The sequence below is a fragment of the Hoplias malabaricus genome, chromosome 7 (assembly GCF_029633855.1).
Source record: "Hoplias malabaricus isolate fHopMal1 chromosome 7, fHopMal1.hap1, whole genome shotgun sequence".
NCBI classification, from domain to species: domain Eukaryota; kingdom Metazoa; phylum Chordata; class Actinopteri; order Characiformes; family Erythrinidae; genus Hoplias; species Hoplias malabaricus.
The window spans coordinates 33,157,371-33,183,423 of NC_089806.1; the positions used below are offsets into that span (position 1 = coordinate 33,157,371).

The window sequence follows — 26,053 nt, forward strand, 5'->3', positions numbered from 1 at the left end:
TCTTTATTGTATCCGCATAAATTTAACAATGCTGCGGGTTACACATATACATTAAAATAATAAACACAAACATCATTTTTATCAATAATTTGACTGTGGTAGATTCAGTTGTAGAGCAGCTGGATTCTAAACACCACATCTAGAATACGCTTCATCTGGCAAAGCGCCCTCTCACTCCCATAACTCCCACTCCATCTGCAGAAAAAACCCGTGTTGACAAATATGATCATGTATCATTTTTGTATGTATAAAGTAAGCTTTTTCAACCATCTCAATTTTGTGTTTATCATTATTGAACTTAATACATTTGTACACATTTATTTTGGTCTGGTCATTTGATTATGAAGTGCAGCATTACCCCTTTTAACAAAGCCACTGGTGGTCCTTCCTCGAGTCCACTGCCTTCCAGTTCCAGTTCTGGGTTTGGGAGGTTGACTGCTGCTTGTGTCTGAGAACGAGTCAAAATAAGGAGAGAGAAAAGATGAAAATAAAATCACTTAAAATTATAGATGGTGTTTCACAGAACCATGAAACCACAAGGCTAACCCAACACAGCTGGATGGCCCATTACAAATAAACCCAGGCTAGAACTGGATTAGTCATCATACACTGTGTATTTAAGTGGGAAGGAAGTGTTATGTTTGGACTGAGGTTTTTACACAAAATGTCAAAAGGTGTTAAAGCAAGATGTGGCTAAACAAACTGCTGGTTTAAATCCACATCAAAATCCATGGTTTGAGGTAAGTGTGTCATTTAGGTGTGCTGAGAGCACAGTGTAACTCTAGGAATGTATGTTTACTTGCGGGCATCTTGGCAACACTATCAGACAGCACCAGAGCTACAGACCCAGCATTTGGGCATAAACTGCTGTGTAATTACCATAAAAACATGTTTCATTTGGTGAGTGTCTGTACCTGCAGAGCTGGAAGAGGGCTCTTGGCTGGTAGATGGAAGACTGGCTTCATCTGAAGGCTGTGATGGCTCCTCAGCCTCTGTTTGAGATGCAGGCTCCAATACAGCTTCAGCACTACTCCTGCACACAGACAAACCTCTTCAATTTATTTTCTGTACACCAACAGCCTCTGTTCACCAATGTGCAACAGGTCTGGTTCCTGTTCAGGAATCTAATTTGGAATTATTCAGCACATCCTCACCACCCTAAATTCAAACTTTAAACAGTGTCCGTGGGCATCAGTCTAAAGAACAGAGAGAGCACAGAGCCTTAAATAAAGCATTATTGCCCAGTAGAGCTGGATGGTGTTTTTTTTTAATGTTTTATATAAATAAATAAATGGAAGTAAAAGCTGTCATACACCATAGTATGGAGCCCCTAAGATGACATGGTGGGTTTATTTAGCAAGCCATAGCCACTATTTATAGTATTTTGAGGCCACTAAATAATATATTAAGGCCACAAAATAGTACTTTGAGGCCACAATATAGTAAATTGAGGCCATGAATTCACTGCGCACCCTGACAAATCTTGTACAAACCTACCTTGTCTTCCACCAATTTTGCCATTTGATTCTCCTCCATATCTCTCTCCTGGAGAAAGTTCTCTAATTCGCTCTGTTTTCCATGTCGTACATGAACCTCAAGGCAGTGTGTATTAAATGTTAACCAACTGCAATCCGGTGTTAGACTTAATCTCAAAGGTTAGTTGTTTGGTTGTTCAGCTGCTATGCCGATCAAACTTGTGTGCATTGCAAATGCTTGGACCCTTGGTCCAAGCTTCAAAATATTATTTTGTGGTCTCAATATATTCTTTTGTGGCCTCAAAATACTATATAGTGGTCACGACTTGCTAAATAAGCCCATCATGTCACTTTAGGGGCTCCGTACCATAGTACACCAAAGCTGTGCTACAATGTAATCTGACAAGTTTCCATCAAAGCCAGTGTTAAATATGTTCAACAACTTGTATTACAGTAGCTCTTCCATGGCACTGGATCTGGAGTCAAAAACCTTGGATACTATTGACATTGAAATCAGTCTAAGCTACACTGGTTTAAATAGAAGAGAAAGGCCACAAAAATTGTCATAAATAACAATTGGATATTGAACAAATGGATACATAAGTGTAATTCTGTCCATATAACCCAAGCTTACCCATCTCCTCCAGTCTCCAGCAGGAGGTCATCTCTCTCTTCAGCAGAGCTGGGTCCTGCTGCAGCAGTCAGACCTGGTGTGGATGTGCTGACCATAGGCACAGACTGAGCACCATGTTCAGTTATCTCTGAGGGGAGAGTTTCTGAATACGCAGAGACTGTTTGGAGAGGAAAAACAGAAAGCACAAGCTTAGAGAACAAATGAGGGGAAAAAAGACAACAAATGAGGAAATCCACAAAATCCCCCTGGGTGCTATGGCAATAGGTCTCAGCTATCATCAGCAGTAGGTCACACAGTCTTGCACCTGTAGTATATATAGTTGCCTTAAAAAGTATTTAGACATTTTACACATTAGTAAAATTGGAGTTCTTTAGATTCCTTGGTAAAATTACATTTTAATTTGGTAACACATACCAGGAGTAGCCACTTGGAGAGGTGTAGTGGGAACACTACGTACTCCTGACTCCTCTTCAGGCAGGAACAGGGGGCTGTCGTACATGCCAACCCCTGCAGAACACACACATGAATAGTTAGCAACACACAAACACATTACTGTGCTGAACCATACACTGCCAGTTTGGCAATGCAATATATAGATGCACCTTTGTAGGTGTACATTTTTTGTTTCACCATTTAATCACCCACTAATTCCTCTATGGTGAAAAAGGTACCACCACTAACCAGTAGATTAGCACTTAGAACTATTACTGACAACAATATTGGTAAAGTAGTATGTGTGTGATATCGAGTGTTACAAGTGAGATAGCAGGAATATTAAACAAAATTAAACCCAATCTTTGCCAGTTTCCACCATCTGTTGTGTAAATGAACAGAACAGCACATAAACAATGCCGCTTGTTCCCACCAAGCCCATTTGAACAGTCCCTTTGTTCTGTTGTGTCAGTCTACCACTCTAAACACTCTTGCAAACTTGTAATTTTGTCAGATGTCACAGATAAAGCCGCTACAAAATATGTGAGGTCTACATCTTCTAAAAAGAGTGACTCCAATAACCACAAAATGCATCAAACTGAAACAGCAAAGCAACAATCCTGTTGTAGAATCCTTACCGTACAAAATGGACAATTCTGCCATAGAACTAATATTTAAGATAAACAATTAATTGATATAGCAGACGGAGCTGTAATATACACATGTACAATATTACACATGTCTGGAAACCCATGCTTGAACAAGTGAATTATTAAGGGTGCAAAAACAATGAGCAGTGGAAGATTTCAATACTACTGTTCAGTGACTGGAATCCAATATGTCCTAAGTTCTTTTGTTCATTAACAATATAAAAATATATACGATATGATTCTGGGCATTATTCTGCATGTGCTTCAGTTTGAGATGATGTGAAGTAGCAGGTTGGGATCAGAGAGTGCAGGCTACCTTCTTGTGAGGCCAGCTGGCTCAGGTCAGAGTGCGAGGAGCTCGTCTGTGGGATATCATCCGGGAGACTCAGCCCAAAACGCGGTACACCTGCTACCTGTGGAGAACTTTCACAAAACAAGAGACAAGAGTCTCAGTCAACAGCGCTCACAGTAACACAAAACAACCGTAAAGGACTGTATCTTACAGTTATCTTAAAGACAAATGCAAAGAGTTTTAGACATACACTATCCCACATAGTCAAATATATCTGTGCCTACTTTATAATTTGTTGTTTATAAGATTATAACAGGATTATAATTATGAAAAAAACAAAGAAGTGAGACTCTATTAAAAACATTAATATCTTTACACACAGTTTAATCTGGCTACTATACTCAAATGTTAAAACAATCAAATCACCTAACTAGACTTTAAAAAATTTAATTCCACAATATGTATACACAGATCAGCCTTAACATTAAAACGGCCTCCTTGTTTCTGTACTCACTGTCCATTTTATCAGCTCCACTCACTATATCACTGCACTTTGCATTTCTACAATTACAAACTGTAGTCGGTCTATTTCCCCCTATGGTTTTCAAATGTTTAAGACCCCCACAATACCACTACAAAGCAGGTATGATCTGTGTGTGGGACCATTCTCTACTCTGCAATGACACTGAGGTGGTGGTGACATGTAAGTGTGTTTTGTGCTTGTACAAGTGGACCAGACACAGCAGCCACCATACTAAGATAACTAGCCAACACCCTTCTTTGGGCAGCATCCTGAGACCACAATGATTAATGAATAGAGAACAAAAAATACTGAACATGGTAGTCTGTCTGTGTCTCTGCATAAATTAGCCCCCTTTCACACTGTTCTTCAATTTGTAATTGCAGAAATACAAAGTGGGGCTGATAAAAATAGACAAAGTGCAGCCTAAAAGGGAAGTCATATTAATGTGTTTATTATGGCTGATCAGGGGTATGCACATTATAATATGCACAGGCAACATAATGTGTTCCATGCACTGAAATATAAGGGTGCACTGAATAAACAATGGAGCTCATCGCAAATGTGGGTAGTGTGGCACAGAAAATATAGTTTCTACCTATATTCTTTTTCTAAAATGCTTCTCCTTTGAAACAATGTCAATGATCTTGACTACAGTTGAGCAGGCTTTTATCATCTTTACTACTGGGACTTACCTGACTGTGTCAGGGAAGCAGTCTGTGCGATGAGGTACAATCAGTGTCGGAGCGCTAGGGACCATGCGGTCGTCCTCTTCATAAAAGTGCTGCTGTGGCTGCTGGACATGAAATTGGGAACCATAAAATTTACTGTTCACAGCACAGCAATGACACCATCATGGCAGTGACAGATAAGTTGATGTATTCATTTTCTAAACTTTATAGTTAATGTATAATCAAGGTAATGATACACTTTCACAAAGGAAAGGGAATACTTACTGCACTACTGGCCACCGCTGAAGTTACCTGAAGACTTCTTCCACTTGGTAGCCGTCGAACAGGGATCCGCTGCAGTAACACATTCTGGTCATATTAACATTGGTCACATTGAGCACAAACTCTGCAGTTTCAGACTCTTAACTCCAACTGTTAGCTGTAATCATACCTGGACTTGAGTAGGTGGACCCAGCTCCTGGGTAGGAGGAGCCACAATGTTGACGCGAGGGGGTAATGGGTGTTGTGGTCTCCGTGGTGAAGGTGGAAGGCGGGGGGCTGAGCTGCTGATTGGTTGATCAGTGGAGAAGGCCTCTGATGGGCTTGCAGCCACTGAGGGAATAATATAAAGAACATTTTTGCACCCTCCTGAAAAAGGCTGTATAAATGGAAGCTTCAGGACGTGTTAATAAGTTTAACCGTTTCACCACCAATTTGAATCAATTAAACATGGACAGAACATCTCTTCAGACTTTTTTGATAATGTGGTGCATGCCTTAACATGTGAAATAGCTAAATTCAGGCTCTCAGGTCTTAACTTATTTATCTTGATGTTTTCTGTAAGTTATTTTAGACAATATCAGTGAGAAAAAAGAAAAGGTAACTTTTGCCCTTTCTATGTGTGTGTTAATGATTATTAATGACATTTAAAGTATTAACAACCTAATTAATAACCATGTATTAAACAAGTGCTGACTTAAAAGTACAGGCAAATTCTATCAAGGACACATTATGAGCACTTATATATGAATAATACTGAGAAAAATCTTCAAAACTGATTTGTTGTTTAATTGATCAGTTCCATTTTGATGCTTAAAAAGTGCTGATAGCTAGAGATAACAAGACCTCTATTTTAATATTATCATTAATGTTGTTGGTTTTGAGTTTAAGATTGCATCATGAGGCTGAAATACACTACATGGCACTTATTAGAAATACAAAAAAATGCATTTAAATGCATTTCAAATGAAATTTTTGCAATTCACATGAAACCTCTTCAGACGTCCAATTAAACTAGTCCTATTTTGACCCCTCTGCGTGCTGGTTTTACACACATTACAGTAGCAGCCTTAGCGTTTCCAGATTAAAACATCTCCAAACATAAGACATTTTTTCAAACCAAGATTTTGCTCACTCAGTTACTGGCTGAAGGTGCTGCAAGTTCATTGTAAGATGTGGTATCGAGTCTAGACTGGTGACATTTCCCTACTACATTTCCTACTATGGTATGTTTATGTTATAGTAGGTTCATGGTCCAGTGAAAGCTGTGGACTGGAATAACTGGGAAGTGGACCGGCACTCTCCGTCTGACGATGTGTGAATGACAACAATCTTGGACCCGATACGGAAAGAGAATCGGATCAGAACCATCTTTAAATCAAAAAGACCACAAGTCTGTAATTACTGGCCCATTGGGTTCATATACTTTTTTGTTTATAGTCAAAAATTTCAAATACATTACAGAACATTTAATAAATAGCACATGAATGAATTTGGATATTCTAAACACAGTTACAGTGGATTCGGATTACTTACTGTGGAAAGTTTGAGAGTCCAATGCACTGAGACTTTCCTCTGTCTCAGTGCCTGGGTCTGTGGCATCAGGACCCTGAGAGAGAAAAATTGCGAAAGAACCACAAGTTTATTTATTTAAAATGACATTTACAAGAAACTTTGACAAATTTAGAAAAATATTTATGTCAGATGCTCACATAAAAATCACATAAATTGAACATTATTGTGTTTGTACAATAATGTAACATTCTAGTCATTATTTCAGCAAACTTTTTTTTTTTTTTTTAATAAAGTAAAGAGTAATGTATTTCTGCAGACAGGGTGTGGTGGCTGAAAGTGTGCCAGCATGTCTACCTCAGTGTCGTCTCCCTCGTAGCCCTCATTAGGATCACCGCTGCCACTACCTTCATTGCTTTCTTCCCCTTCTTCTCCAATCCCTCCTTCATCATCCTCATCATCATCCTCCTCCTCTTCCTCTTCCTGGTAATCCTATGACAAGTACATTTCAGCAGCATGTCCATCAAAATTTACTCTGGACACATGTATAAAGCAGCATTAGCTCAAAAAACACTTACAGAATGGTTCTGTTCTGAAGAATATGCTACAAACTGGGGGCATAAATATAACAGTGTTTTTCTACCACCACCACAGTTCCCCTACAAAATGGAGCGAGTGATGACGCAAAACCCGTCTCTAATGGGACCCATGGGCTTTGAAAACCACAATGGTAGTTTAAGGCTCAGTTTACTCCGTGTATTGGAATGTTTTTGCTTTTTTGGACTGAACACAGCCCAGTTTTTTGACCACCAACACAAGCTGCCATTGAGAATCGGATAAAATCAAACATGCCCTAACGATTTTACAAGCAGCTAGTTTTTTGCTGGATGTCTGCATTCCGTGGTGAGTGACAGTCTCTCTGGCCAATCAGAGCTCTGCAAGGTCCACACAATCCCAACAGGAAAGTGTGGTTTTCTGTGATGATTCTTTATAACAATACACTTGGATACCTTGTATGTATTATAATGGTGTACATATTATAGGTGACCCATACAGTGTTGCTCTATAATCAGTTATAGACAAAGCAATGTCCAGTTCTGTTACCTGCTCCTCTTCATCAGTCTCCTCCTCTTGCTCTTCCTCGCTTTCTGAATCACTGACGATGACTATGACAGGCTCCACAAACTCCTCCTGGCTGTGTGGCACCTCAGGTTCTGGAGAGAATGTCATCACTTGAGATGCCCCAAAATCATCCCCCCTCTCCAGGACTGGGTAATTCAGCTCCAGCTCCTAAAAACAAAAACACAATTTTACACTTCAACTTCTCTGTGCTCCTGTCCCAAGTAGAGAAACACAAAAAAAACAAAAACAAAACAAAAAAAAATTAAAACACAACACACTTACCTCACTGACATCAGGGACATCCTGGCTTCCTCCTGGTACAACACTCTCAGCTTCAGTGCTGTCCTCAGCAAGCATCTCCTCCTACATTACATTTTAGAAAACCATTAACTGAAACAAGACCTATAATTATTGCAAAAGGTGGCCCTTGCTAAACATGGCTTAAATTATTTATCATGAAATCTGAACATCATTAATAGCAGATTTTGTGCTGTAATGTCCATCTACACTATGTAGTAAGGCAATTTTATGTATCAAGGGAAGTCTTACCTCTAGTCCCACTACTTGAATGCAGAGCTTTTTGGATACGGGGGGCTCAATGGGCTCGCCAGTTTGCATGGGGATGGTCTCCTGCCCCTCTTCCCGAGATCGTTTGTTTGCAGCAGTGCTCTGAGTGACTGAAAGTGCAGAAGGCAATAACCAAGAATTAATGTACAAATAAATGTTCTGTCACTTAGCATATTAGTATTTTTATTATTATTTTTAAGTTACTACCACTAGTAACTAAGTAATAATGCTAATATTATATTTGCTACTTTCGCTATACAATGCAAACCAAGATCATAAGTACATGGGCAGCATTCAACATGCTTTCAGTGGCAAAATGCTAACTAGCACCAAGCATTTTCTTCTGGATGACAGATCAGATGAAATTTCACCTGCTACGAATACAGGCCTCTCCATTTGTGAGGTGCTGGGCGTAGCCTCCATCATCATAGGAGCAGCTGGCTCCTGATTTGCTGGTTCAGCGGGTGGTAAACTCTGTTGTGTGGGCTGGACAAAAGCAGTGGTCTGGCTTTGTTGGACTGTGAGCATGGGCTGGGCTGAGGTGGTCTGCACATTTGGGCTGGTGGAGCGCCCTGAGCCAGGGATGGTGTAAACTGGCACATGCTCCAGCTGAGCCTCAGATGACTGCAAGGCTAATACAAACACAATGTATTTATATAAAAAGGCAGCTCATTGGTGACAAAAAGATGTGATGCTGCAAGAGATTTGTCAGTGTCAATTCTTTTTTAAACTTATATGAACTTTAATTCATAGCTGATTACATTTTTTTGATGTAAATATGTAAAAATTAACAAACTTAATAGAAATGTGCACAATACTAGGAAGAACGAAATGATAATTTCTACTGTACAGGAATATGGCCTTCAACGTTTAGTTGCCTAGACAGAAAATATGTACATATATTTTTGTGCACTTGCACATCTACATATCTGCAAAAAACATTACTTACACACTGAATGTACCTGCCAAAAAAGGCTATGCGACATTTTATGACCAAATTATTTAATAAAAAAAAAATTGGGACCTATTATGGGACTATCTGGGCCCTCAATGCTATTTATATAACATGCTTTCTTGTATTCTCTTGTTCTTTGATCAACTGAGCACTGAAACAACCAACACATTCTTTGTTATATAAAGCAATGAGCAGATAATCCAATTACTGTGGCAGGCATAATATGTATTTCTTTAAAGAAAGAAGATAGAACAAAAACAAGAAAAACCCAGATACATGATTTTATTCTGTAAATTACAGTTAAGGTATTGATCCTTAACTTGCTTCAACTAAACACCCATTGAATTTATTTATTTCTAAACTTGCCCAAACTCAAAACAACCCATCAATAATAGTTTCACCTCAGTTAAGAACTAGTCAATGATCTATGAATTTATATATATATATATTAAAGAAAATAAATAAATAATAGGAAACCAAATGGTCCATCAGTTTCTCATGAATAACACCTTTTGACTTGGATTCTACAAAATACTAGAGCCATGGTTTACCTTCCTGGGTCTCCAGCTGAGTGGTGGGCATGACTGTGGCAGTAGGAGTTGGAGTGGGCACTGGGGCTGGGGTTATCATAGGCTTGATGCTTGCTCTTGGAGTGGGCTTGTTACCAGGAATTGCAGGAGGTTTGCTGGGGGTCGCTGCCAGTGGTGTAGGCTTTATATTAGCAGTGGGAGGCTCAGAGGCACTTGCACTTTAGGTTTAAAAAAATAAAATAAAATAAGAAAATAATTAGCAATTAGTTTTAGGAACAAAATTGGGCATAAAATTTTTGATGATGGACAAGCTCATGGAAATATGAATATAAACATTGCATAGCTTGTCTAGATTTGCATACCTTCCCGTCACTGGTGTGGGCTTCAGAGAGATCTGCCTCTGTTCTGTGGTCCTTTGCTGCTCCTGATTCTGAGAACACAAACCAGTGGGTAGGCAATAAACAAAAGTAGCAAGCATCAACACTGAGCAAGGAAATACAAACATAAAATAATTAATTAAATGATACTTCTCATATCAGTTAAGTTACAAATAAATCAGTCATTCTTGATATATTATTATTAATAAATTACACATACACACATATACATACATACATACACACATGTATATATACATAAATTATACACACCCACGCACAATTTAAACTGTAGGGACACGTCCCAAGGTTTCTCTTCAAACTCACTACCTAATCATAAACTAATTAGAATTCACAAATACATTTTGCCTAAACTTTATTAGACAAAACCTAGAAAACAGACTCTCAGTCAAAAGTGCCATGTAGTAAATAGTAACAAATTTCTCATAGGTTGTTAAAGTGTCAGTTCTTGATGGTCTCCTGGCATGTTCACATTTAATTCTGACAGATCCAAGTTTACCTTGCTGGAGCCCTGCTCTTGAGGCTCATCTCTCTGCTCTCCATGTCTCTCCTGCTGCTCTCGCAGGTCCCGTAACTCCTTCTCCTGTCGGCTTAACCGACCCTCGTATTGAGAGCGAAGTGCATTCACGCGCACCTCCAGCTCCTCACGTTGCTGCTTCAGTTCCTCGTTCTCTTTCACCAGCTGACTCTTCACATCTGTGAAAGGAACCAGGAACATGTCAGAGTAATGACCTATACTGTTACAAAATGAAGAAAGAAGAAAAAACAAACAAACAAAAACAGGGCTCCTGCACCAGTACAGTAGTTATTTTTAATCAAGGTACAAATAATATATGTGCACCTTCAAATGTTGAAGGTTCTAGATCCTATTACTTACCTTTATTTTACCTGTGAAAGATACTTATATGTACTTTTTGCTTTGTGTAAACATTTAGTGGTTAAAAAACTCTGCAACAATATTACATAAAAATTTACTTAACCGTTGCCGCAATGACATAAGCAGTAACATTATAGGAACATTCTAATTTGTTGCTTAGTTCTATGCTTCCACTGGCACAGGACGTTGATAAGGAAGGAGTAAAAAGTGATATTTGGTTTAAATTTCTTACCCGTAAGCTGGCTGATTTTCTGCTTGGCCCCCAAGAATGCCTTCCTGGTCCTTTCCTCTTTCTCTGAGAGCTGTTGTCGAAGCTGCTCCTCCTGAGCTGATTTGTCCACCAGCTCCTGGCGTAGGCGTGTTAGCTCCCCCTGCAGACGAGTGGCCTGCTCCTGCGCGTTACGTGCCTCCGACTCCCGTTCACCTACCGTCTGCAGAGACCACAATAGGCAAAATCTACTAGCAGACACCAAAGATGCGACACTATATATCTGTTTGATATTTAGTAGAGTTAGGTTGTAGTGTTTCATTGTTGAAATTAGTCAATATGTCGAATCACAAGGCTTTATTCGTTGTTGGCACAAAATATTATTCAAACTCAAAAGCAAACAATTATTGCTCAATTTAATACATAAAAACTACTTTTAAAAGCACTTAAAACTCTTGTGTGTGACATTAGGCTCACTCTGTTCAGAGCTTCTACTTGGCTGTCCAGCTCTTTGGTCCTGGTTTCTGATTGGCTCAATGACTCTCGCAGGTTCTGGAGCTCATGTGCTGAAGCCTGCTGAGCCTCTTGGTCTTGAGCTGGAGCTGACGCTGCAGCTGCCACCATCTGAAAGAAAGAAAAGAGAGGAATAAGGAAAATCTAGTCCTTTGTTAACTGTTCCAGGATCCAATATTGGAAAATTTATATTGCTTTTAGGGTATTCATTATTCATAAGTTGCATTATGAAATGTCTGACTACTTGGTGGAAGTGATACTAAACCTACTAGTTTAATTTGCAGCAATTAAATATTTCCATTTCATATATAATAAAAGTTCAAATGTAAACAATTTTGTTCCTAGATTTTACTTCAAACGGACAAAAAGCTCGGAAAAGCATATTGTAATTCATTGATATATAACTGTTCGCAATAGAGAGATATTTATGACATTCATCGAAATGTCACAATTTTTCACAAAACGTTTTGGACAGGTTACTATAAATCATTATAGTGTAGGAGCCTCAGCCTTTACCTTGTCATGCTGAACTTTCAGCTCCTCATACTGGGTTTTGTAACGCCGGCCAATTTTCTTGACCTGTGTAATAGTCTTGAGCTTTTCCTGGATATCAAGAGTCTTGACATCCAATTCTTTCTTCAGCTTGTCTCTCTCTACAGTCACCTTACCAAGGTTTTCCCTTAGGTTCTGAACCTGAGATTGTAGCGTAGTGACTGATCCGCTGGCCCTGTAGGTCAATGAGAGCAGTGACAAAGCTTGTAATGCTTCTGGTACACAGCAGGATTACATTTGCTGTAACAGAATTAAGACAGCACTAGAGTATTAAAATGCTCAGGACTGAGCTAATGGCTACATGTATTGTACTCTACCTGGCAGCCTCTGCTTTGAGCCGACTGGTGTCCTCTGTGAGCTGCTGAATGCGTTTGAGATGTGCCTCTTTTTCTGAGTGCAGACGCTTGTACTCTTCTGGATCTGTGTCCTTCTGCTGACTCACAAGGTGCTGCACAAATACACATTTTATGTAAGTGACACTGTAATAGTTAAATATATAAGACCAAAATGAAATAGAATAAAAATAAAGTACACAAGTATTAAGTTGTGAGGGAGGGGAGGGGAAAAAATATATTTACTAAAAGTATGAGACAGTTGGGAAAGGGGAGGAGCATTTATACATGTTTCAGTGCACAACTACAGTAGTAGAATTAATTGAGTATCTATCCATCAATCTAATCATGCAACAGCAAGACAACTGAGCAAAACAGGTTTAATAAAAAGACAAATAAATAAATACATCAGTACTCACCTGGGTGCGGGCCTTCCAGCGTTTAATATCCTCCTCTAGAAGTTTCTTTTCAGCCTGCAGCATACCGCTTTTCTCACTCAGCTCAGCGTTGGACTCTTGTAAGGGCAAGATGTCAGACTCCAACTTGCTTATCTGAGAAATGCAACAATTTAAAATGAGCTCACAAATCTAGCGAGTGTAGTTATTCAGAGAATCATGTTATAGAAGCAGTACTGAATTGGGTTTTGTTCCTAAACTTGTGCACAAGTGAGATGAGAGTTACATTGGTGGGAGATGTCCTTCACTCATAACCTGACATCATTCTGTACATTTTCAACAATATTCTGAAAAAGGCTCATGTAATTTAAGAATTCTAAGTATGATGTCTATATTTAATTATGATGTATTTTTACTGGTAATTTAAAGCACGCCATTACAAGTGCCGCTTTGCTTTCACTGACTTTTTCCCAGAATCCTCTGATAAAGAAAAACTAAGCTTATTTTAATTTGTTTACACACACATATATATATATATATATACACATACATACATACACACACACACACAGAGAGTGCCTTCCTCTAGTGAAAGTAAGACATCATTTCAGTCTAGTCTCTTGTACCTTGGCTTGAGATTGCTGAAGCTCCTGCTCCAGTCTCTCCTTCTCATCTCGTAGCATCCTGTTGGTCTCCACCAGCACATTCATGGTCTCGGTCTTCTTCATCAGCTCATCGTGTTGGGCTAATGTCTTAGTAGTCACCTTGGCAAAGTAAAAAAATATATAATAGGTAACATAGTACAGAATATCGCCACCTTAGACTAATCTCAAACAGTTAAAGCTGATGTTCACATACCTGCATTCTCTCCCTCTCAGCACTGAGAGAGTCCTGTACCTCTTTCAGCTCTCGCTCCAGGTGTTCCACTCGCATCCTATGCCTCAGGCTCTCACCTTGAACCACCTCGAAACGAGACTCCGCTATCTCCTTTTCCCGACGCACAAACCTACATTTGTCCACAAATATAAAAGTCTTATGCTAAATTTTAAACTAACTTTGATTGAATTACAAATTGTATTGTTTATAAATCAATAAAAATTCAAATTTATATGTTGCATTTTTCTGGAATATTTTGCAGTAAAATTTGAATTTAAAATGTTGAAGAAAAAACAAAAAAAAAAATTGCAGAAAGTGTTTTATGAACATTCATCACCTGAGGATCTCCAGGAGTTGCTCTTCAGATTTGCCCTCCTCAGTCAAAGAAATATTCAGGGAGCTCTCACTGGTGGCTTGCTGCTGCAGCTGGGTGGCCATCTTCCCGCTCATGCTCTGAATCTGTTCATGCAGGAGCTCATTCTGCTTCTGCAAGTCTTCACATCGAGCCTCCACCTTTGCCTGCTCCTCCTGTGACAGTGACAATATATTACAGACACAGATGGTAACTTCCAGCCTTTGAATGCAGGATTTAAACATTCATCCTCAATTTACTCAAATTATTGTCCACACTTTTTTATAATTTCATTTCTTTTTCAGATGTCTGTAGCCATTTTCATACCGCTCTAGTTTAATTGCATAATTTCCATCATAATAGTGCAATGATAGATTTAGAATGGCATATTATCTGCTTAATTAAACAGAATCATATAATGCATTAAATCAGAAGTCTACAATAGAACACTAATATCCAGGCAACAGAACCAACTGAATGATTTGGTACAAAATTCAAACCTGGCAACCCTAGTTTGTTATTATTTCCATACTATGTACAATTTATTGAATAATATTAAAATATCACTACTGTACAGCCAGTACCTTGAGGATCCTCTCCTGTTCCTCCCAGGACACTCGAGCCTCCAGTAGCTGTGCACTGGCTCTCTGAGCGTTCTCCTCTAGCTGCTGGCGGAACTGAGCGGCTTTCAAAGCCTGGGCTTTAGCTGCCTGCAGAGCCTCCACATCAGCAGCGTGCAGGATCATCTCTCGCTCATACTTGTCCTGAGCCTCGGAAGCCAGTCGCACCTGCTCCTGTGCATCCAGCAGAGCCTGCTGCTCCTGAGCTCCTGCCACTGTGGCCCTCTGCACTGCATCCTGATGCTCAGCCTGTAAATTGTTCAGACTGCTGCGTAGCTCAGTCACCTGCAATACACATTCAGTTTCACTATCCTTCTCTGGTTCAGGTTTCTGAAATTGGGAAAATTGCTAAAAATATATGCTTACATTGATTAAACTAATATAGAGACATTGGCAAAAAATAGGTAGCTTTTGTCACCGTCTAGTTGTGTGTGTCACAATATAGATGATTTAAGGAACAAAACCTGGAAGCAAAAGGAACATTACCTGCTGCTCAACAGCTGCCACAGCTTTCTGTTTCTCTTCCTGGATTTCTTGTTTCTCCTTCTCAGCTTCTAGAAGCTTCTTTTCCAACTGTCGCTGTTGCTCTTGAGCCTCAGTCATCTGGCTCTCAACTGAAGCCCTCACTTGCTCTGTCACCTGAGAGAGAGAGAGAAAGAAAAAGAGACCAAAAAACTTTACCCAGTGCAGGTTCTTTTCCATTTCTTATCTTTACACCTATCACTTGTTTTCGAGTGTCATCCTTGGAAGAGAGATACATAGTGTAGCAGTTCAAATCTTTCCCTATGAAACGGGACGACACTTCAAGAGCCAGATAACTCATTCAACAGTGCTTCATTCCCAGGCTACTAACAGTGCTCTTAAGGTAGTTGTGCACTGGCTGCAACAATATAGTACTGCTGTACTTAGGTCAATTTAAATTTACGCCTACCTACACCTTCAGAAGTGTTCAACTATATTCATCACCCACTTTCAACTCTTCTGAATCTGAATTCAGCAGCATTTTTCCAGACCTTCCAGTTCCACCTTAAATTCTGCAGTAACATCAAGTGCTAGAACGAAATTGATTCACCATTTAAGGTGGAAGTGGACGTTAACTAGCTACCCACTAAGACATCAGGGTCCTAGTAAATTGGTAACACTTTACAATAAATGTACATTAACTACATTAACTTAAGACAGTTTTAAATTAATAAGACCATTATAAGAATTACTAAAGGATTGTTTCAGATCTGTTGCTGGAGAAAAGAATTTATGCAGTTGAGCTTAATGTGAATTAAGGAGAACTAGTCACTACTAAAAAAAATATAGCGTAGAATATTTCAAAATTCTCTCATGTTGCCAGTCACCTGTTTCTCTTTTTCCAGGGCCTCCTCCAGGCTTAGGCACATGGCTCTATACTGCTCGAGGGAGGCAGTGGTGCTCTTCATCCTCTCTGTCAGATCTTCTACTTTGCTCTCAGCTTGCTTCAGATGGGAGCGTACCTCTTCAATGTCTCCTTCACCAGCCTGCACACCTGCAGCACACAGCCAGAAAAGGAGTGAGTGAATGAATGGTCCAACGTAACCAAGTAAATCAACCCTAATTATTTTCTAGTTGTTAACAGCAGCTGGACATAAAGAGATTGTGGACACGTCCCCATCCAACATTTCGTCTATAACCAAGTGTTTCAACAGGCACTAACTGATTATTCTGTTCTGAGAAAGCTGTATATTAGATGATGGAACATTGTTGAGGGAGTTTGATGGTATTAAGCCACGAGATCCAGATTGCTAACACTATCCCCAAATCATCTCAAAAGGTACTGGAAGGCGCTGAATCAGTTCAGCAGAAGATCTAGTGTCTTAAAATAGTATTTGGAGGTGTTTACACTCCATAGCCATGGAGCTATATCATTAAAATCACTGGCATGAATGAGTGTACTTTGTCTGAAAAAAATGTTAAGGTTATTAACTTAGTTTACAGTCATCGGATGAAAATTTAACCACCACAATTTTTGCCTTGGCCAAGTTTCTCAGATCCTTATGCATGCCTATTTTCCTGCTTCCTACATATCTTTATGAACAAACTGTTCACTTGCTGCCTTATGTATTCTACTCTTTGTCAGATGCCACTGGGCATTATTCACGTCACCTGTCAGGGGTTTTAATTTTGTGGCTGATCAGCGTACAAACTGGTTCTATAACAATTTGGCATACAGTGTATGATTCATTTACCAAAAAGTTATCCACTGAAGCTTAAATGTGAACCCAGTTTTCATGTACATATCTCTGCCCAAACACTTAACAGGAACATGAGTCATCCAAACAACTCCTACTGTTAAGTTAATCTCCAATGACCAGTATTACAACGTCTGGCCAAGTGGCGAAGAATCCACATCACAGGCCAGAAAATACAATTCTAATGAACATACCATAAACATTAGGATCACACTCAATAAAAACCTCTATAAAATATTTTATTACACGGTCCACATAAATCGAAGAGAATAAAATAGCTTCTCTTGCACGCGTGAAGACCTTAATTAAGGGTAATTAAAACATAAGACACGCCATAAACATGGTCAGACACTACTGAAATGATTTCACATATATGTTGAGACCACATCCTGTATTTGGTAAATATCTGATTATTAATCAGCAAATAATCAATAAAGATTTAAAGGAAGTCCCCCCCCCCCCTCATACTTGATTTAACTAGGGCACTTCTAACAAGTGCTCGCTCCTGCAGCCCTGTGAAAACTTCCTTTTAATAATTTCCAGTCAAAATGGCTATTAAAAATATAATCACATTAAGTTCCAAGGAAAAATAAGAAATAATGAAAAATGACATTGAAGTGTTAACAATCTAACATTTCTGTAATTTGTGTGTTCGCTTCTTCAATGTAAGCTATATTAAAATGCATAAATTTTGGAACAACGCATTAAATGCCCTTTTGACTGAAAGGTAATAAACAGTGATCTAAGTTTTGCAAAGTATACTACATCTTTAAAAAATACACCTTTACATAGTTGTAGCATTATTAATGTAGTGAATTAATGTGAAAGTTCTAACCTGTGAGACTTGCGTGTACGGTAGGTGAAGCCAGATGATGCTCGCCACTGCTCACTTGTTGCCGGAGAGTGCTGAGCTCCTGCTGGGCCGCGGCCAGCTGTTCTTTGGTCCTCTGGTGCAACACAGTTTGTGCTTCAAGCTGCTTTTTAGAATCCAGCAGTTGCATCTGTGAACAGCAATCCACATCCAGGTTTCTCAGGTAAGACATTTTTTTATTCAGCTTTATTCAAACAATAAACAAATCTTATGAATGTATGATACTTGGCCGAAGGTGCGATTAGATCCAGAAATGGTGAAACGTCACGTGTGGCATGACAATTAACAAGCAGATACCAGCGATTTTGCCGACTGCCCTCAGCTTGTCGCGGAAGTACATTACTTTTCATGACGTTCTAGGTTTTTGAGATAGTATGGGTTCAATATCAATATCAAAATATTTAGGCAGATATTGTATCGAAAGTCATAATTTTGGTATCACTTTCACAAAGACATATCACCAGCTCTATTCTTGTCAGTTTCTTTTGTCATCCTTTCAGAATGAGCCGTTTAAGGGCGCTGCCACTTTTATGCAAATAAGCTGTTACTGGATACACCCCACCCAGCCCATGCCTTTGGTAACAGCTGCAGTGGAATAGAAGAAAAAGTAGCAAATGTAGCTGTTCATTCTCCAGCTTGCAGGTTTGCGTCACCTTAAATGATGCAGTAGTTTTGTCCAGGCACCTGTAACTGCTTCACCGTTTATGGTGTTTAACGAAAACTTCAAATATGGAACTGAAATTATGAAGAACTAAGAAACAACTATTATTTTTTAAAGGTGGTATGAAATAGTAAGCAGCTTTTAAACTGTACTGGTGTGTTTGGGGAATTCAATTTTTTTTGTACAAGACAGTATAAAAACATCAGTATATCTTTACTCTTAAGGTCATGGAGAGATTTCCCTTCATCTTCTGATTATACACAAACTCTATCCAACTTGACACGACCGGGCCTTCGTTAATTTGCAGGGCTGTAGGCTACATGCTTAGTGAGCGTATAGGGCTGTCTGGCTCTGCCTGCACAAACACTTTCAAGAATGCCAGGGTGGCTCTATGCAAATTTTCTTAGTGTGATGTTAAAATAAGGGAGCCATCCAAACGGCTCATAGAAGCATGTGATTACTGACACCAAATTCTTTCAGCTGACTCTCAGAAAAAGCACTCAAAAAGTGAGTTTTGCACATTACGTCCCCTTTAAAGAATGTGTGTTGAACAAGAATATGCAGGACAGGGGTAACTGCAATGAACCCATTACCAGTTGTTCAATAAGACCAGAAACCCATTCCAGAACCAGTGAATGTGAATGCAATAGATAATGGCCAATACTCTGCAAAGACATGTCCTGCTGCACTGAGAGACAAGTTGAAGACAACTCATCACTTACATCCTGGTTGCGTCCCAGTAGGTGTCTCTGCTCCACCTCATGCTCCAGCCTTTTCTGTAGCTGGTTGATCTCCCGTTCCTGCTTCTCCACCTGTGCAGTCAGCCTCTGCCTGGTCTCTGTCTCAGAGCGCTCCAGAGTGGCCTTGGAAGACAGCAGGGGACAGCTTAATATTTCAAGACACTGTCTTGCACATCTAGCAAACAATAAAATACAATGGGTGCTCCAGTACCTGAATTGTTTTGAGGTTGGTTAGCAGAAGGCTCTGGCTTCGCTGCTGCGAGAGGACAGACTCTTTCTCCTGGGTCAGTCTGGACTCCACCATCTTCAGCATGTCCCTCTCCTTGCGAAGACTCTCTGCTCGAGACTGAGAAAGGCACAACAAACAGTTTGTCACGGACACATTCAACCAATTCTCAGTGTTGTTCATTTTGTACATTCTTTATATGGTGATCATAAATGGATTTATCAAGGTGGAGAGACTAATATGTACATGAACATTAATCTTTTTTCAGTCCATACATTAGTGCTGGGAGTTTTATGGTTTAACAATTCAACTTTATTCATGATTTAGGATACAGAGCCTACCAGGAATCAATCAGGAATTTTAACCAAAAAGAGGGGAAACAAAAAAAAAATTATATAATATATAAAAAACTACTCACTTCAGCCATGGCAAGCTTCTCATTAGCTCCCTGTAGATCTTGTGTTAGATTGTGGATGGTCTGTTCACTTTTCTGGACAGAAGTAGCTTGTTTCTGGGTCTTATCTCTGAGTGAAGAAATTTCCTTCCGGTACCCCTCCACATTGTCCTGGAGCATTTCATAACTGTCAGATAAACACACAGAAAAATTAATTACCTACAGATCTATGCCCAACTAATGCATGGAGTTCTATATTAATTTTTTATTTCTACATTAACGTTTGTAGCAGAGTGCTGTGAGACGATTTTGGAACCTTCTGAACTCACCGCTTGGAGGCAAACTCTAGTTGTGTTGAAATCTTGGAATTCTTGGCACGCAGTTCTAATATTTGATCTTGTAGCTTCTCACATTGTTCAGCCTGAGCTTTCTCATTCTCAGCCTTCTCCTTCTTGTAGGTTACAAACACTTCCTGGAGCTATATATGCACAAAAACAAATTGAGCATGTTCCGAAAAATCAAAACAATTAATAAATTGAGTCAGTACACTTTCTTCATGTGTTGTAGTGTAAGTTTTGCTGATCAAAGTGTTATAATCGTGTTTTTGAGAGTTACTGGGCAGTGAGCGAGGGTTTGCGACAGCTGATTGCACACATTCCCAAGGCTCAACTTCAAGTGCGAGTGTGTGTTTATCAGTAGCCCATATATATATATATATATATATATATATACACACACATACACACACACACACACACAATAACAATGATCTTGATCATGAATCAAGATCAAATTAAATCATGAGGTGCACAGAGAATCCCACTTCTATTTCATACACCCATTCACATCGAATCACAGTTCAGGCCTCACCTGCTTCAGAGCAGCCTTGGCCTCGACAGCCTCTGCAGATTCTATTGTCGTGGAGACGAGTCCAGTGGGTGTAGCAGCAGTGGGCGTGACTGCAGGGGAGCGGCGGGGGGTGGAGGTGAGGGAGAACTCCTCTGGGCTTGTTCCTGGTGTTGATATATTACAGTGGTTAACCCAAACACAAAAAGGTCTGGTCTCAGTGTGTGCGCACATGAGAAAATAAGTTAACACACTCTCCACAAGTACCAAACTTAAATACAGCTGCAATCCATTACACAGGGTCCTTAAGCAGTACCCCACAAACTAATCACATGATATCAGCTAAGGGAATCTTAGTCGGTTAAATCCCTTCATTTGAAATGCTCTAATGACTAATAAATTGCAGCCATGTACCACTAGTAATAGGTCAAAAAGCGATTTTATGGAGATTCAACATTTCTGTGTAGTGTTTACATTATTCTGTATATTCCGTACCTCGCACATTAACTGGTACATTTTTGATAGTTTTCAGCAAAAACACTACACCCTATGTATTTGGAATGTCCCTTTTCAATAAATGCTTTCCAGTCTTGTATTGGAATCTTATTTAATTCAAGTTCCCTGTGTAGTCCACTTCACAGGGTGCTACGTGGGTGTTTGGAATCCTGTGACATTTTTCTGTAAACTTTAAGGGAAAATGTCTGTATTTGCCACACTTACCACAATGGAAGAAAACAAAATATAAAATATGAAAATGTACAGCCCAACATGTTAAATCTAGCATATAAACAGCCCAAGAGTGAACAAATTTGCATATATTTTTTTTTTGTGTTTACCTGACTGAGGGAAGTTGACCCCAGTTGTCTGAGCTAGCAGAATGCGGTACATGTCTCGCTGGCGTACGATGGACTCTGCAAGCTGCATCTGGTGAGTACGCTGCTCTCTCAACTGCTCCAGTTCACCCTGAGCTTTCTCTAGACTCTTCTGCAATTCACTGAGCCTGAAAACGAATACCACACACACAATGATGGAGACACATTTATTTCAGGTCTTGCAATTCAGTTTCAACTCAATTGTAGTACTGATACAATTTACTCATTTATATATATGTGACAGAAATGTGACGTCTCACAAAACAGTTTTGAAGCAAAATAACAGGTCTAGAACAGAATAGAATAGAATAACTGGTCTTTTTGCGACATACCTCTAGGCTTACAAGGAGATGTTCAGATTTCACCAGTAATTCTATTAATAGAATTCAAAAATGGTATGCTGCCTTTGCTGATTATGGTGACAGAATTCTGCACTGCTGCTACAGTTTATTAGGATTATTTCTGGTGACTGTATAATAAAAATACTAAAAAAAAAATACTAAAAATACTATATAATAAAAACACCAAGTCGGTAAGGGTTCTGTAAGTCCACCTCAAGTAGCAGCACTGCATTCAACTGATCAACAATCTACTCACTTGCTGCCCTCTCCCTCCAACTCCTTTTTCTCCTGTTCGTCGCTGAGCTCTCTGAGGGCCAGCAGAAGACGCTGGTTCTGCTGCTGGAGCTCCTCTACACTTCGGAAGGTGACCAGGTGCTGAGAGATCACCTCTGAGGTGCTGCTTACATCTGCTGAACTCACATCATCCTCCTCACGCAGCACATGGTTCCCTCGTGCCTCTTCCAGCTCCATCAGCAACACACGCACCTGAGAGCCACAGTAACTTTGTTTTCAACATCTTTCACAAGCAAAAATATATAAATTAAAGTGTACAAAGTTTCTTTGGACCCATTTCCATTCCTCATTTTCATTATGTCACAGGTTGTGTACATTTGGCTTCTCTGACTTGCCTTCAAGCCACTAATAATAAAAAATACATTCACATATAACATACATTTTATATAACATAGCATGACTACAACGAAAACAATGTTCAAAATTTGAGCTCTCCAGTCTGTTTTCTCTCCGGAAACCATTCTGAAGTGCTTACGAAGCCCTAGTGTCAATAAATGGGTAATGATATGCTAGGCTTTCTCTCCTTCAAACTTTGAAAATCATGAATGAAACGAGGACATTGCTTTATTTCTCCTCCATAGGTTGGTATGGTTGACTTATTTTTGCTTTTTCAGATTACTTAAGGCAGAACAGACTATACATTTGGGAGAGCGCTAAATGCATGAAAGGAAACAGACCAAAAGTGCTAAAAACTAAACAATTGAGATTTTGTGGTTACTCAAACAGTGAATAAATCCTTAGAATTAAACTTTTGTCATGTACATACATTTATGTATTGTTTCCATAAACATAATGTAACACCTTAAAAGACATGAAGCTTCTAAAATTAAACAAACCAGATAAAGTAGCAGCTTCCCAGAATCGTTGACGTTGATTTTTACTCTTATATGTGAGATCCCAATTCTCTGCAGAACACTTTAAATATCAACAAGCAAATAACAACAGAGGGAGTTCTCAATGCTCACCTGCTGAGCCAAATCAGTCAACTGCACCTCAAGCCTCTGGTTGTCCCTCTCCAGCAAAGATGATCGTTTGTTGGCCTCATCTGAGTCCCTTTGCAAGCGCTGCACTTCCTGCAAAAAAATAATTGCATTTAATTCATACCTAAACCTGAATAACTATGCATCCTTAGCTAAACACTAAGGATGGTGTTTGCTGAATTCTAAAGAACTCCTCAATTTTTTCAGATAAGTTTTTGGGATGACAGGCTAAAATGTCTAAATTATTAATTCTATAGAAATAAAGATAACATTTCTCCATACACACGTTTGATTGCACTGGTTGCATATTCAGTGCATCTCAAGCAGCGATAGATGGGAAATTAGGCTTCCAATTTGCCATCCAAAAGGTACTTGAGGAAAAAAAATAATTATGTTTTCTGTTTCAGAATTTTGATAATTACTGCCATCTACAGACTTCTGAACTCATGAAATTTGGAAGATAAAATTATATGTTACCAAGTAAGTACTAGTAAAAAAGTGTTTTTCCAAAGCATATATATTTTTAAAAAATGTATCAATGATGTGATACACTATATATAAAATACACCTTTGTACGATCTGTGATGTAGTCATACAGTTGCATCACATATGATATATGCAGAAATAAACAGAATTTGATAAAACCTGCACGGCTTGCTCCAGCTTGGAGGTAAGATTGGCCACAGACTTCTGTGTGCGCTCAAACTCCTCCCGCTGTCTCTTCAGGATGGGTGCTTTGGCCTCCACCTCCTGCACAATGTCATCCAGGTACTTGTTAACACGTTTGTTCTCCAATTTTTCTAGCTGCAGCTGCTCCTGGGACTCCACATACGCTGTGTAGATCTGCACAACAAGCAACTTGGAAGGTCAATGAAATAAAACTTTACATTTTATCACTCTTAAAAGTAGGGATGCACCGATTTTGAATTTTTTGGGTCGACACGACAACCAATAATTAGCATCTTTCAGTAGCCTGTACCAATATTAAAACCGATAATCATCCTTTTGTAATTAAATTCTTTTTATTCAAGGTTTTCATAAGACAATCCTTTTTTTTCCCGTATTTATACATTTATGTACTGTTTAATTTTATCTTTAAAGTTTTAGCTGTAGCTCATTTATATTTTTTATCAAAGATTTACTACTGGTTCTGCATGAATGGTTTCTAGAGGGGGGGCAATTAGTGCAGCACCGGGTTTGTTTTGGAGAGCAAGGGAGAGAAGCGGCTCCAAGCAAGTGAGGGAGAGAGTGTTTGCGATGGTTTTTCAATGTGTTTCAGTAATAAATTCAGATGCTGAATGATTCTATATCCATTTTCATGTGTTTTATAGAAAAGGGCTCCTGCACTGTGGTGGCTGAGAATATCTTCCTGTGGTTTAATCTGCTGTGTGTGAGAGAGAGAGAGTGAGAGAGATTACACCACTGTCTGTGTCCGTGTACTGAGTGTCGGTGATATTTTAAATTAGTTTTCATAACGGAGAAATTTAATCCCAGAAACTGTTTTCTGCAGAAACTGTGAAAAATGTCCACATGGTAGACCCAGTTGTGTATTTACAGGCGTCAGTGTATATCCGAAAGCACAAAAAGGCACCAAGTTATCGGTTGTAACATCGGCTAAAATTCCAATATGGGACGATAAAAACAACAAAAAAATAAATAATAATAATTTAAAATCCACATATCTGCAAATGATATGTCGGACAGCTGATATATCGTGCATCGCTACTTTAAACACAGAAACAGAAAAGATTTGAACAGTAGGGTTCAATAACTGACTGCCTGAATATACCTGGCAAATAAAGCATAAACTGTTATTTGTAAAATTACTTATTGCCAGCTATAGATTTCCAATTATTATTAGCAGGTTTTGCATCGACTGAGCTACTTGTAAATGTGGAGCACCTCAGTGAGCTTCATGTCCGGTTTTATCTTGCTGACTGCTGCTGCGGTGGCAGACATTGTGGTCAGCTTCTCATCCATAAGTACCAAACCAGACGTGGGACCTGCTGCCAAAAACAAATCAGATTAATTTCTACACAATGACAGGAGCTACTGAGCACCCCCAATGAGAATCTGATAGTGCCCCTGCTCACCTCTGAGCTTTGTACTTGACAGGAGATCGTTGGCATTGTCCAACTCTTTCTCCATGTTGCTAATTTGCTCTTTAAGCTCAGCAATTTCTTTCTGCTTCCCGCTCTCCATTTCAGCCATCTTTTCCTCCAGAGCTTTGTGGGCTGGTCAAAGAAAACACAAAGTGCTACTTTAATATATGAATTAGACCACACATACCCTAACCTGCACTTTACAATTTTCCGTCAAGCCATTACCAAAATAAGAAACATTTCTGTTGTATTTTCACTTTACCTGTCTGTTTTTATGTATTTGTTTTATTTATTTGTTAATTTTTAAAAAGCATACTTGAATAAAAGAGAGAGTGTGGATAGATCCAAGTGAAGTTAGAGATTAGAGCTTCTCTTACCCTCTCCTGCCTCTTTCAGCAGTTTGTGCAGCTCCTCCACAGCTCGGTTCAACTCCTCACTCTTGGCCTCTGCATCTTCTGCTGCTCCCTGAAAATCACAAGCACAGAACCAAGTAGGTAGCTACATCCCAAAGCCTGGGCTGCATTTCTCGCCTGAAAGCTGTTTTATTTCCATTAAGGAATTATAGTTTCTAGGTGAATATTTTCTTTTAGTTTGGCACCATAGCCATGAGACTTCACATCTAAAACGACAAGCAGCATAACGTATAAAATGCAAATAGCTGAACAACATTGGTCAAATTCTTTATTACTTCAGACAATATGTCATTATTAATAACTTTTCATTCATGTGTATGGCTACTCTACAG

General features: G+C 39.2%; 1 protein-coding gene across 6 annotated transcripts in view; it reads right to left on the reverse strand.

Annotated features, from left to right (window-relative positions):
• Positions 1 to 2: 2 nt before the first annotated feature.
• The window catches only part of tprb (translocated promoter region b, nuclear basket protein), a 29,910-nt gene continuing 3,859 nt past the window's right edge, over positions 3 to 26,053 (reverse strand). The window contains exons 9-50 of one of the 6 annotated variants that reach the window (XM_066676545.1): positions 25,686 to 25,773; positions 25,300 to 25,440; positions 25,109 to 25,212; positions 23,852 to 24,049; positions 23,192 to 23,299; positions 22,189 to 22,418; positions 21,556 to 21,719; positions 20,744 to 20,886; positions 20,203 to 20,351; positions 19,898 to 20,060; positions 19,465 to 19,599; positions 19,236 to 19,376; positions 17,817 to 17,982; positions 16,112 to 16,278; positions 15,249 to 15,401; positions 14,727 to 15,047; positions 14,128 to 14,318; positions 13,773 to 13,920; positions 13,541 to 13,678; positions 12,939 to 13,070; positions 12,505 to 12,635; positions 12,152 to 12,362; positions 11,600 to 11,746; positions 11,147 to 11,345; positions 10,537 to 10,733; positions 10,002 to 10,069; positions 9,661 to 9,857; positions 8,526 to 8,786; positions 8,137 to 8,264; positions 7,870 to 7,950; positions 7,570 to 7,755; positions 6,823 to 6,957; positions 6,490 to 6,562; positions 5,126 to 5,286; positions 4,960 to 5,043; positions 4,699 to 4,799; positions 3,508 to 3,614; positions 2,524 to 2,616; positions 2,110 to 2,266; positions 915 to 1,033; positions 359 to 448; positions 3 to 195 (exon numbers count right to left, since the gene is read on the reverse strand). In XM_066676545.1, coding sequence (XP_066532642.1) covers positions 152 to 195; positions 359 to 448; positions 915 to 1,033; positions 2,110 to 2,266; positions 2,524 to 2,616; positions 3,508 to 3,614; positions 4,699 to 4,799; positions 4,960 to 5,043; positions 5,126 to 5,286; positions 6,490 to 6,562; positions 6,823 to 6,957; positions 7,570 to 7,755; positions 7,870 to 7,950; positions 8,137 to 8,264; positions 8,526 to 8,786; positions 9,661 to 9,857; positions 10,002 to 10,069; positions 10,537 to 10,733; positions 11,147 to 11,345; positions 11,600 to 11,746; positions 12,152 to 12,362; positions 12,505 to 12,635; positions 12,939 to 13,070; positions 13,541 to 13,678; positions 13,773 to 13,920; positions 14,128 to 14,318; positions 14,727 to 15,047; positions 15,249 to 15,401; positions 16,112 to 16,278; positions 17,817 to 17,982; positions 19,236 to 19,376; positions 19,465 to 19,599; positions 19,898 to 20,060; positions 20,203 to 20,351; positions 20,744 to 20,886; positions 21,556 to 21,719; positions 22,189 to 22,418; positions 23,192 to 23,299; positions 23,852 to 24,049; positions 25,109 to 25,212; positions 25,300 to 25,440; positions 25,686 to 25,773 — 6,150 coding nt within the window. In that variant the 3' untranslated portion in view covers positions 3 to 151. The remainder of the gene's footprint in view (positions 196 to 358; positions 449 to 914; positions 1,034 to 2,109; positions 2,267 to 2,523; positions 2,617 to 3,507; positions 3,615 to 4,698; positions 4,800 to 4,959; positions 5,044 to 5,125; positions 5,287 to 6,489; positions 6,563 to 6,822; positions 6,958 to 7,569; positions 7,756 to 7,869; positions 7,951 to 8,136; positions 8,265 to 8,525; positions 8,787 to 9,660; positions 9,858 to 10,001; positions 10,070 to 10,536; positions 10,734 to 11,146; positions 11,346 to 11,599; positions 11,747 to 12,151; positions 12,363 to 12,504; positions 12,636 to 12,938; positions 13,071 to 13,540; positions 13,679 to 13,772; positions 13,921 to 14,127; positions 14,319 to 14,726; positions 15,048 to 15,248; positions 15,402 to 16,111; positions 16,279 to 17,816; positions 17,983 to 19,235; positions 19,377 to 19,464; positions 19,600 to 19,897; positions 20,061 to 20,202; positions 20,352 to 20,743; positions 20,887 to 21,555; positions 21,720 to 22,188; positions 22,419 to 23,191; positions 23,300 to 23,851; positions 24,050 to 25,108; positions 25,213 to 25,299; positions 25,441 to 25,685; positions 25,774 to 26,053) is intronic. The other 5 variants (XM_066676547.1, XM_066676546.1, XM_066676549.1 and 2 more) reach the window with 5 other exon arrangements.